Source organism: Carassius auratus, chromosome 22, assembly GCF_003368295.1.
Source record: "Carassius auratus strain Wakin chromosome 22, ASM336829v1, whole genome shotgun sequence".
Classification (NCBI taxonomy): Eukaryota; Metazoa; Chordata; class Actinopteri; order Cypriniformes; family Cyprinidae; genus Carassius; species Carassius auratus.
Genome location: NC_039264.1, coordinates 21,900,800 through 21,913,145, shown reverse-complemented (window position 1 = coordinate 21,913,145; position 12,346 = coordinate 21,900,800). Strand labels below are relative to the sequence as shown.

The window sequence follows — 12,346 nt, the reverse complement described above, 5'->3', positions numbered from 1 at the left end:
ATGCTTAATTATTTCTCTTTTATGCTCCACATTGTCGGCAGGTGGATGGCTGGAGGTTCCAGCAGCGTGTTAAACACACAGCAGCATATGCATAAAGCATGTGTTGGTAAACGCGTTCGCCACTTGACCGCCGCTCGTTAGGCCCTAATATCTCACCGATGGTAGATCTTAAAAAAATTAAAAAAATTAAAAGAAAACCCTCGGTCCAACAGCTGCCTTGGGAGCGATTTTAATGGTCCTAGTCACAGCGGTGAGTGTTTGTGTGTGTGTGTGGTTGTCACTATGTGTGTGATCTGATTGATCCAGCGAGAGAGGGAGGTAAAGTGTTACCACTGCGATCCTGCTGACAGCTCTCGTAACGTTCAAAAATGATTCCCGAGCATCTTAGTGGGAGATTTTTTTTTTTTCTGTGTGTGTGAGTGAGTGATTTGGCCCTTAAAGTGGTTGTTAAAAATGTATCCAATCAGAAAAACTGTGGTAAGTTTAACTATTAATGATTCCTGAGCAACAGGGTAATTAATGAGCTGGAAACTAATAGTCGGCCCTTATGGGAAATCACAATTAGACCTGCAACTCAGATCATGAATGCATGCCCCCATCCGTGCGCACGCACGCTTACACACTCTGTCTGACACCATCCCCCTCTTCCTTTTTGTCTTCTGATTAGATTTTTTTTTTCTCACAGCGTCTAATTAAAAAGGTTATTTACATGCATATCATACAGATTTTTGGGCATGAAATTAGGGGTTTCGTGTGAGCATTTCTGGCTGTGTTAGTAGTAGTACTATTGTTTTAGTACATACCAGATGTAGTATACAGTATGCATACTTAGGCATGCAATTTGTCTATATGCACTGAACCACCTACTGCATTTGCCTTGTGTGTGTATTTCTAGGTGTATTCAGAATCTCAGACTATCAAACTTGTCCTAATATTGCTGAAGTATATAGTATGCATACCATGTACAGTATGCAAATTTTTCAGGATTACTCCTGTTGTTGCAGTATATAGAATGCACAATATGCACATTTCTGTCTGTGCATAACCTTGTGCACTTAAGGCCGTTTGATGTAGCATATTACTACTAATGCAGTATATAGTATGCATGCGTATACCATGCACAGTATGCACATTTCATGTATGCATGAAATAACATTATGTGCATTTATGGCTTTGTTTGAAATGGTATACTACCAATCCTACACTTATTACTGCTGCAGTATATACTGTAGTATGCATACTATGCACATTTTCTATATACAACGAATTCCCTTCGGTGCATTTCTGGCTATGTTTCAAATAGCATGCCACCATACTACTTCCACTACTTTGCAATATGCACAGTTTACATCTTGACCTCAACCTGACTCTCGATTCCTAGTGTGTCAAATAAGCTTGAAATAATATCAATAACAAACTTTAATTTACATTACTAAACATGATTTTGGAAATGTTTATTTTGGAATAATGCATACTGTTTCACTAGTTCACTAGCTAGTATACTGTATTTATTGTCTAGTCTTCAGTATGTAGTAGGCTAGTATTCTATTCTGAACACAGCCATGTTTTTTCCCCATGTAAACTGTATCTGTTCTGTATGTGTTTGTAGCCTGGGTCTGTGTGTACATGACTTATAAAACCAATTTGTGAGTTACTCAAATGGCTTGCGGAAAGCAATCGCCTCGGTAATAAAAGCAGTTGCCTGATCTAATTTACTTGAATTGGCCGTCCATGGATGTTGTTTGTTTGTGCGTGTTCTGCGCCTGTGTAGACGGGGCCCATCTGGGCAGATTCGAGCGCTGCTTATTGTCTGATTTATGTGTGTTTAATATACAGGAATATTAAGTGTTGCTTGGGTGAGAATCCCTGTCCTATCACAGGCATATGAATGCCTCCCCTGGCCGGCTCCTGACACACAGTTTGTCATGTCCTCCGGAGCTCTACTCTGAAGGCGCGCCGTTCCATGCGCACACATGAATAGCTATGATACCTATGCATAAGTAATGGGACAGCTTTCTGCCGCTGCCGCCACCACCAGAGGCCGGGAGACGGCAAACGCGCATCAGCCCCCAAAAATGACAAAGTGTGCAATGCAAAGCGTTGAGCATGTTTTGAATATCCACGGAAGATCTGTGTCAGATTCATCAAGGTCCTTAATATGGATAACAGACGTTTGATGAAATCTAAACTATTTTACGCTCCGCTGTGCACAACATTGGACTCGAATGGAATGAATAAACGCACGGGGCCGGTCTATGTAATGTAGCTTCCTTTTCACTTCCTCAACTCCAACTGATTATACAGAGGTAAAAAAAGACTGTATTCTTTTTGGGAATCTGTAACTGAGCTACTAATATACTGTATGAAAGAAGATAATCACAGGCTTCCTCTGAAAGAGTTCTGCTTTTTCCAGAACTTTAAAACAGCAGGCTTTCCTTATCTGTATTGATAATAGAGCTTCCACGGAGACATGGAAGGCCACTTGTCTGTGTCACACTGATATGGATGTTTTGTTTTGCTGCTTGTTCAGTTATGGTGAGTGTTGAGCTCAAATCTGTTTGCTGAAAGCTTCTGATAATACTCACAAAAAAAGATTGAAACTGACGCATTTATTTCCGATAGATCTATCACTACAGTTCATGGGGCCTGGGACCCCAAACCAGTAGTTAACATTATATATTATTATAAAAAAAAAAAAAAAAAAAAAAAAAAAAAAATTATATATATATATATATATATATATATATATAAATATATAAAAATCCCATAAATTCAAATTATTTGCACACCTTTTATGATAAAATTAAGCCACTGATTTTATGATAAAATTAAATCTGCAATCCATCAATAATGCAAGTCCTTTAATATTATAATTTAATGTAATGTTTTTTTTTTTAGCTTTTTTTTTTTACTTCAAATTCTTCACATTATCCTTAACTCTGTGATGGGTTGCATGTTCATCATTAAAATTCATGGGGCCTGGAACTTTAGCCTAATACATTATCTATATTATTAATATTATAATATATTTTTTTACTAAAATTGCCACCAAAGTAGACAAAATTGTCATAAGTAATGGATTGCAGATTCATCATCACAATTTATGGGACCCTGGAGCCCTGTCTAATAAGTAAGCTATACAGTAATTATTATTTTTATTTATTTTTATAAGTTGCCATCAATGTAATGCCAAAATAAGTGATGGATTGCAGGCACTAAAATCCATGGGGTTCGGGACCACTGAATAATAAGCCAGCAACAACATCAAATTCTTGCGATTAGTTTTATGACAAAATTACACACTTATGTTTCATACAAATAATTCTAATTTCTTTAGCAGTAATTCTGTTTTCAAGCAATATGCATGAAACTTACTGCTGTGGTTTGTATTCAAAACACCATTTTGGTGAACATTTTCCATCTCTGCAGCTTTCCTCGGCAATACGAACTATCAGAATAAGCCTGTGGGGAGTATTAGCGAGCGCTCATCTCTTTGGACGGGTCTGACAGGGCGCTGGAGGGCCTCATATCCTGTTGGTAGCATGCGGCAGCAAATCAAAGCCAGCTAGCTTTAAAACGACACCGCTAGAATTTCTGCCCTCCAGCAGTTAAACAATTAACAGTCGTAGATCTACATACTAAGAGCAAAGAATCATGTAGCAAGCGTGTAAAATTCTTAGATGGTATCCGGAGGGATAGTTCACTCAAAAATGTTGTTTTTGTGTTGTTTTACGTATTTTCAGTGGAACCTAAAAAGAGATGTTTTGAGGAATGTTGACGCTGCGCGTTTCCATACAATAGCAACAAAAGCTGTCAAGGTCTAAAAAAGTAAATAATGACTTATATTTCCATCATTTTCTAACATTTTCTTCTTTTTATTTTGACAGATGTGGTTCACTTTTATTGCATGGAAAAGAGCAGCTTGAACATTCTTCAAAACGTCTCCTTTTGTGTTCTACAGAGGAATGAATGTCCTACGGGTTTGGAGCGATATTCAGGTGAGTAAACAATAACAGAAATGCTCTTTAAAGAGCGAAAGCAGTGTTCGGTAACAAGAAGAAATGCACAGATGAACTAAAAAGACTTCTTACCCTCCAGTTTCATGCCGACAGTGAGGCACTTCTGGAAGCGACAGTAGGGGCAGCGTTTCCGCTGGGTCTTGTCTATTTGACAGCTCTGGTTCTCTATACATGTGTAGCGCTTGTTGTTCTGCACCGTGCGCTTGAAGAAGCCCTGCAGAGTGAGGTGAATGAAGATGTCAAACTTTTGACCTCCGGTGTTTGTTAATGTGCTATTCAGCCACAGACAACCCACACACACATACAAGAAAAAAAAAAATAAACACTTGTATCCATACACACAGAAAAAAAAAGAGGTGTTACACACACTGCCACACAAGTAGACACATATAAAAGTAGAGCCACGGGCAGAGAAACGCTCCCTCAGCAGTCGACGCTCACTTGGATAAACACAAACACACACACCCACACAAAAAACTGACATGTGCACCCACACGCACACTTGACATGAACAAACAGAAACGCAGGCTGGAGAGAAACAGATTGAGAAATGGGAGAAGCTGACTAGAGAGTGGACGAAATAACCACCCGATCACTTTAGGTGACCCGCTTGATATCCTCGCTAATATAAAGATCCGCTTTTAGCGTTGTGACATACTATTACGACATGTTTAACGTGTTTCTGTGAGCCCCTCTAAAAGCAGTTATGACCAGAGGCATTTGGACTGAAAGTTGGAGTTTACTTTTAACAAATTGTGTTCCGTTTTTTAATTGAACATCCAAACAGGGGTGTACGGATATTAAAATTTCTTCTAAAAAAATCCCGTTGAACTTCTCGGATCCTATTATTCATACAGCAGAGGCCAAAAAAAAGCACCTGAAAAAAAAAAAAAATCCAATAAATTATATCCATAATTTACAGCCGTAGGATTACAAGATTCCACCTGCAACTGTTCAGAATTAATTTTCAGGGCAGGAGAGAATCAAACGAGGAACGGTATTAACTTATTCTTGATCAACACCGTAGGGAGACCGGCCCATTTAAAACTAAAAGGATCAATACTGGCCAGAACTCAAATAACACACAGACACACACTCACACACTTACACACAACCGTAACACGGAGTTCATAAAGTGCTTAACCTTGAATGTAGACTATATCATTAAAACAAGTCCAAACTGAAATGAAATATATATACGAAACAGCAAATGCTGGTTGCCTGTAGCACATTCAAATTCTTAAGCAGAATGTTAAAAGACATTTAAAGTGTAACATTGATATTTAAATATCGTCAAAACTCAAAACGGAGGTTTTAAACGGCAAATCATTTTCTCCTCATGTTGTGTTACAGAGATCTGTTAACAATTCGAGAAGAAAATCACCACCATATACACCCTTTGGGGGGAAAAACAATGAGAGTCAGTGTGTGTGTGTGTGTGTGTGAGAGAGAGAGAGAGAGAGAGAGAGAGAGAGACAAAGACACTGGATTTTCGAAACTGTCCATTTGGTTTACGAACTATCATGTGTGACTAAACTCCAAAACCTCTGACGGTTTCCAGAAATAAACACACCGTAGATTCCAGTTGTACATTGACAAAAACAGTCATTTCTTCATTTACTAACACAAAGTAAGGAGAACACAAACAACTCCACGAGTGCACATGAATTTGATTTGATAAAAGAAAAAAAAAATTAAGTGGAGCATATTAGATTTGATGTTCTTAAACGGTTTTGGATGTCAAGTGTTAACCCAGGACCTTACCTTACAATATAATATAATATAATATATATATATATATGGCCTTAAAATCTGATTATTATATGTTTTTCAAGAATGCCATCATGCAACCTATACATTTTGCCAATTGGTGGATTAATTTTCTCCAAAATACCACTTGAGTGGATGCACAGCCTATGAGGTCAACAACAATCTACATTCTTTTAAAAACAGATCATGCTATTTATTTTCTACTCTAACAGGCCATAATTATATAGTTAGTGGCATTTTGGGCTAATCATCAGGACAGACCTGAGACCCAATTTTAGGTCACGACCCACCAGTTGAGAGGTTAAAAACAGCTGATGTTACGCACCTTACAGCTCTCACAGGTCAGCAACCCGTAGTGATATCCGGACACCTTGTCTCCGCACACTGGACACATTTCGTCTAAGTCTTCGTCGTAGGAGTAGTCCATCATTTTAAACTGTGGGGCTGAAAATCACAATCAAAATATGAGTAACAATTTACATTACATTGTTTAAGATTAAAAAAAAATGGTTTGACAGTGTGATGTTATATGAGAATATTTTTTATGTGACACTCAACTGAAGAACACCAAGACCTGTTTAAATCTCTGAACAACCATACAGAAAAGCTCAAAACCAAACCAAACCAAAGGGTTCCTGAACGATTCTTTGAGTAACAATTCAACAATCTTTATTTTTAAGCGTGTACGTTTATGTTAACTGTCTCTTCAATGCCTTATACGTGTAGCCTGCACGCCCTGCAGTTTTGCAAACAAGCCTATAACAAAAGTCGAGGAATCACCAGTTGGGAGCTTTACAAAATCCTAGCCTTAAGAGTGGATTCTCTGGAAGTATATGCAGGTCTGGGTCTCTGGGAAGTCGGGTGCGGAGGATGGTCGCAGACAGGGCAAAACTTCAGTTTCGATCTGGTTAATATTCATGATGGCTCGTAAATTGGTGTGGGAGCGCGAGAGAGGCTGCTGTCTCGCGCTGGAGTGGAACGTTTAGCCACGAGGCGATTGTAAGCCAAATATGTAAATTCACGAGTATTGCGCGCTAGCAAAACAAATCATACACCGTGGCATGTGTCTTCTGTAGCCTATATTTGAGACAAATCTTTTCTCTGTAAATTATGTTTTTTTTTTTTTTTCATTCATCTTCGTCTTTTAATTAGCATTAACACTGATGAAGTGATGCCGTTTGAGAGTTCTAATTAGAACCATCGAATTTCGAGAAAAAAAGGATTTGTGTTCCATAGGAAAAAAGAAACAGATAAATCTATTGTGAAACAAAACGTTAAGCTAAAAAAATATAACATGCTCGGATTTTCGTTTATTATTAGCCTACTCATTATTCTAATGTTCACATAGTTAGGTTATTATTTGTGCAAAATGTAGCCTCTCTCTCTCTCTCTCTCTTTTTTTTTAACAGAACGCAACAAGTGTTTTAAAAATGCTCACTTTTTTTTGTATCATTGTAATATAATAATTCAAAGAGCATTATTTCTGAAGGTTTCTCAGTTCGTCGATAATTCTGTTATATACATGTTAAATTTGACTAAAAAATGCTGTTGCTTGATTTGAAACAAATAATCGTTATTTATAACGGCTTGTAATTCTTTTATGACGTGTGCTCGAGCAGCGCAAAATAGATAGAATACATGTAAATTTAAATATTAAAATTTAAAAAGACATTCTGAGTTTTATTTTTATTTATTTTTATCTAAAAAAAAAGCTCGAACCGAACTATTCAAGATTCCACGAGCTGAAGTTCTCTTACATAGAATTTTTTCTCGTGTATGATTTGGAATCTATCTATGCTTCTCCCTTCAATATAAATATAGTCTTCGATTATAATAAATGCTCGCAATGCGTGGAGATTGCGTAGAATTTGATTTCTACGACATTAATGTACGTTCTTTTAAAAATAAACATTTTTTTTTTTTTTTTACAAAAAATCACAAAACATCGTATTTTTATCAGTAGCCTAACCATTTGTCATGGAGCTGCTCTATGCTTCCTCTGATATTAAAAAGTTACATCCTATTTTGAGTCGGTTCTTCAGATTTTATCCAGCACACATATGGTTTTCTAAATCAGTTTTGTACTGGCTGGAACCTTTATTTAAAAGTGTGCAGCTCATGTCGGCTTAACTATTTTCTGGACCAGCAGATTTATCCTATGTTTGGCGTAAAGCTGCGCTCTGTCATAGTCATTATTGTGGTTTCGTTTCCCCCTTCTGTTGTATATACTAAGACCAAATTCACTGGCAGGTGTTGCAGATCATGTTGAGTTTATAAGAGTTCACTCAGCTCAAAATAATTCACGCTCTGCTATTGCACTTCGTTTAATAATGTATCTTCACGCGGCCACCCCATTGCATGTTGAAGCGCGAGTCAGTAATAGTAAAAGTAGACGCAAATATTTAGTTTGCAATCCTAAACTTCTGTTTAACGTTAGGTCCTTTTGAGGGAAATTATTTTCTCATTCTTCAAATGTCAGTGACAGAACGAGTGTAAGTTATATCTGTGGCATGCGGTGCTCATAAAAGGTGACTGAGTGTTAAAAATCTGACAATGAGAGGTTTGATATTGCGTGCATGAATGAAAGCGAGCGGTAAGTTACTCCGACACGTATGACGCTTACCTTGCATGTTTCTATGCATATGCCCCTGTTCCCCATGCGATCGAGCGAGTCCTAGAGATTCTGAATCGACTTTAGGCAGCATGACAGCTCAGCTGAGCCGAAGATGAGCTCGCGCCGCTCCGCCTGCGCGCGAGGAACACCAGAGACTCTCAAAAACACCGTCCAAATGTCCGAAACAAATCCCGTGTGTTTGTGCACCTACAAGACGCCTGCCCTTCGTTTAGGAGTTGTTCACACGCGGTGTACGTTCATTAGGGTGGTCTTTGCATCGAGTAGGAGATGCTGCTCTTTAAACCGTAGTGCGCGAGCTGTCAGGAACTTCGCGCGAGCCCCTCCTTCGCGCGCTCTGCGTCTCTCTATCTGTGAAGTTCAAGCGGGTCCTCGCTGCTTTGTTTACGCCGCGCTGATACCGCGTCAGCCAATCAGCGCTGCGTTCGCTGCGTCAGCGTCACGCGTTTGTCCAATCAGAATCGAGTCAGAGAATCAGCGCCTTCGCTCGCGCTGGCAAATGCCGACAAACTAAACTAATTGAACATTACGAGACACGCAGCGCCGTTAACGGGAGCACCGGGAGGTATGTGGTGATATACCGGAGGGTAAAGTGTTTGTGTGGATTAGAAAAATATATCTGAGTAGGGAGGGTGAAAATGACACAAGACTTACTCTAAAATTGATGTTTGAAATTTATTTGTGATTTAATTGCTAATTTGTGGCATCAACATGCTCTTCAAATGCTCTATGGGGTTTTAGAGTTGAATTAATAGAAAAAGAGAGCAAAAAAAAAAAAGGAATGAAATTAGGAATTGCCTTGTGTTGTGTGTTAAAGGTGCACAGTGGAAATTTGTTTTAGGCTATTCTATATATATTATAAATCAAATAATTTTGAACATACCAAAATATTTTGTCACTTTATATTTTTAATGTTAATTATATTTAAATGTAAAATTATTTCTAGCCTACAAAAATCCTACTGTGGGTAGAGAAAAAAAAGATGTGGGCTAAGGAATCTCTCGATGAAATGCTCTTTAATGCACATTGCCTAAATGTGAGTTGTGCTTGATGATATGATGGTAGTAATAAAGTGTAATGAAATCATAAAAACCCGTTAGACAAAACCTGTAAATGTGACAACAAACGTCGGCAACAAATAACGAAAACAGCTGGCACATATAGACGCAATATTTTCATCCATATGGAAGAAAATCACTCCGAATCCACACACATTGTTACAGGATTAAAAACACGTTTATTAGTTTCCTTCCCTTAACCTGGACATTATTACCTTTATATTTCAAACATTTCATGAAAATCTAAATATATTTATGTAGGCTAATGTTAAATATTTTCCATTTATGTTATGTAGTTAATATTAAAGGATTTCTATAATAATAGGCTACGAATAATAATTTTCAAATTGTTACAAATTACCATTAGCCTAATACAATCCGCTACTTTTCCGCTCCTCAGCCAGTTTATCAGTAACAAAACAGCGCAATAAAAGCCTAAAATACTGTTTTATGTCATTCCACTTGATATAAAACGCACTGCATTCTGGTTTAAAAACAAAATAAAGTTTTAATAGCCCATGAAGGCGATAAAGCCAGTAATAAACACGTTCAGAATAGACAAAAAAAAAAAAAAAAATCAATCATCAATCGTCAACGGGCCAGCGCTCCACATCTGGCCATAATCTTTCTCTACAATATATAAACAACTAGACGCACACTGCTCATATTCTGTTCAAGTCTGTTGAATATTACAACGAGGACTAAAGAATAATGCAGTTTTTAATCAGAGCAAACAGGTGGAAGGTAAACCACTTACCCAAGTCTTTACTGGAGTCACGTTGTCCCAGTTCTCTCTCAAAACTCGTGGACACTGTAGAACCAAAACCCCAGGTGATCCACCAGAGCAACTACATCCCACACATTCCCATTCTTTCAAACTTTTGAAGCTTCCTCAGTAAGCATGAAGAAAAGTGAGGTGTTTTTGAGGAAAGCGGGTGCCTGACATCTCTCCCTTGACTTTCACACACACACACCACTCACCCCTCATGCCCCCCCCCCCATGACCTGCACTAAACCTGCAGTCATATCTCAGCTACTCAACGATATTCAAAACTTCTGAGGTTGATAGGTTTGCCTAGATCACGTGGAGTTAGGCCGATTGATAACAGCCAGTTATAAAGTGACACACAGATAGATAAGCCAAAGCGGACAGATAGTACTGAAGGAATGATTAACCGGTGGACAAGAGAGTTCGAAGCGCCGTCCACGGCAATGACTGAATGGAAATAAAGACAGGTGGTAAAACACCAGATCAAAAGAACACAACAGGTAGATACCGGGCCGCAAACTTTGAACTGTTTCTACCAAACACTAGCACACGGAGTGAGATGGTTTTATGGGACGTGTGAGCATCAGGATGGACATGCGTGCTCAGAGGAATAAGACATTTTGATTTACCTGGAGATGTTCCAGGGAGCACTGACACACAGGACGTCATCTACAGATGCATATCAATGCAAATGCAAAAAAAAATCCAAATACATATGGTTTATACTATAGGTGTGTTTGTACAGAGTCCTGAATGTATTTCATTTATTTATTGCAATTTACAAATTTGGGCCTACGGGCAAACAATATTATATTATATTATATTATATTATATTATATTATATTATATTATATTATATTATATTATATTATATTATATTATATTATATTATATGCAAATAATAGGTTAGTATAAAATAATTAATAATATAAACATTTATAAAAATCTATCTATCTATCTATCTATCTATCTATCTATCTATCTATCTATCTATCTATCTATCTATCTATCCTATAGATGATTGTACAAAGGCTTATAATTAATTTTATATATATTGTGTGTATGTATATATATATATATATAGAGAGAGAGAGAGAGAGAGAGAGAGAGAGAGAAAGAGAGAGAGGAGAGAGATCTTTTTAGACAGATTGAAATGTTCAATTATTTAATTATTCTGTCTTTCTGTTCCTCTCTCTTTCACTTGATCTACAGCGCTCCACACAAAAGAGCAATTTCATGCAAGGTGAGGGGCAACAATGCCATCTAAATTTGGCGACGAAAGATAAAGAGTCTCGGGACAAGTGGCTTGGCAAACACAGGGTTGTTGACTGAAGCGCGGGGACCTAATGACCCTCGTGTCACTGGCCCACAGCAGCTACAAGGGAGAAGACAACAGAGTGAGGCCATCTTGACTACCATAAGTGGACGTGCGCTGATAACACAAGGGGTACCTGAGAGCTCTTTGCTTACCAGAGAGATTAGCGGCCCGCCGAGGGCTCAAAGCCGAGGGGATTTGTCAACTTAACCCCTGTCCCCGCTCCTTCTTTTCCTCCTTCAGTCATGTTTTACGATGCTGGATGGACCCCTGCACTAAACAGAGGTCTTTACTGCAGAATAAAACATGGTTAAATGTAGCAGGCTGGGGTCAAGGTTTCAATCGTGGAGGAGAGAGGGCTTCAGGAGCTAATGAAAGCGCGATCCTGAGCTCTGACTGCCAGCCACGCTCAGTAATCTATTCAACTCGTGTACACGCCAAGAGACATGTTTATATCTACTAAAATTATTGTGGTGGCTTGCAAAAATTGTAATTCCTCTTTGTAATCTATTAGCTAGTTAGCTAGATAGCTAGATAGATAGATAGATAGATGGATATATAGATGGATGGATGAATGGATAGTTCAATCAACACAATCTACACAGAAAAGTGTAGATTTCCACAAAAAATTGGGACAAATGTCATTCAAAACATTCAACAACTGTATCTTGTTTTCAGCAACCAAGAGTTGTTTTACACACTTCGACCTGTTTAAGTCAAAATCCAAAAAATCACTTCCTGAAATCAGAACGGAAATGTGCGAATCTAGCATGATTGTGGTTT

General features: G+C 38.1%; 1 protein-coding gene across 3 annotated transcripts in view; it reads right to left on the bottom strand.

Annotated features, from left to right (window-relative positions):
- Positions 1–10,463, bottom strand: part of LOC113040009 (nuclear receptor subfamily 5 group A member 2-like) — a 55,574-nt gene extending 45,111 nt beyond the window's left edge. The window contains exons 1-3 of one of the 3 annotated variants that reach the window (XM_026198188.1): positions 10,237–10,463; positions 6,115–6,233; positions 4,092–4,233 (exon numbers count right to left, since the gene is read on the bottom strand). In XM_026198188.1, the coding sequence (XP_026053973.1) occupies positions 4,092–4,233; positions 6,115–6,219 (247 nt within the window). In that variant the 5' untranslated portion in view covers positions 6,220–6,233; positions 10,237–10,463. Of the gene's footprint in view, positions 1–4,091; positions 4,234–6,114; positions 6,234–6,569; positions 6,672–8,412; positions 8,432–10,236 lie in introns of those variants that run through there. The other 2 variants (XM_026198187.1, XM_026198189.1) reach the window with 2 other exon arrangements.
- Between the last annotated feature and the right edge of the window lie 1,883 nt (positions 10,464–12,346).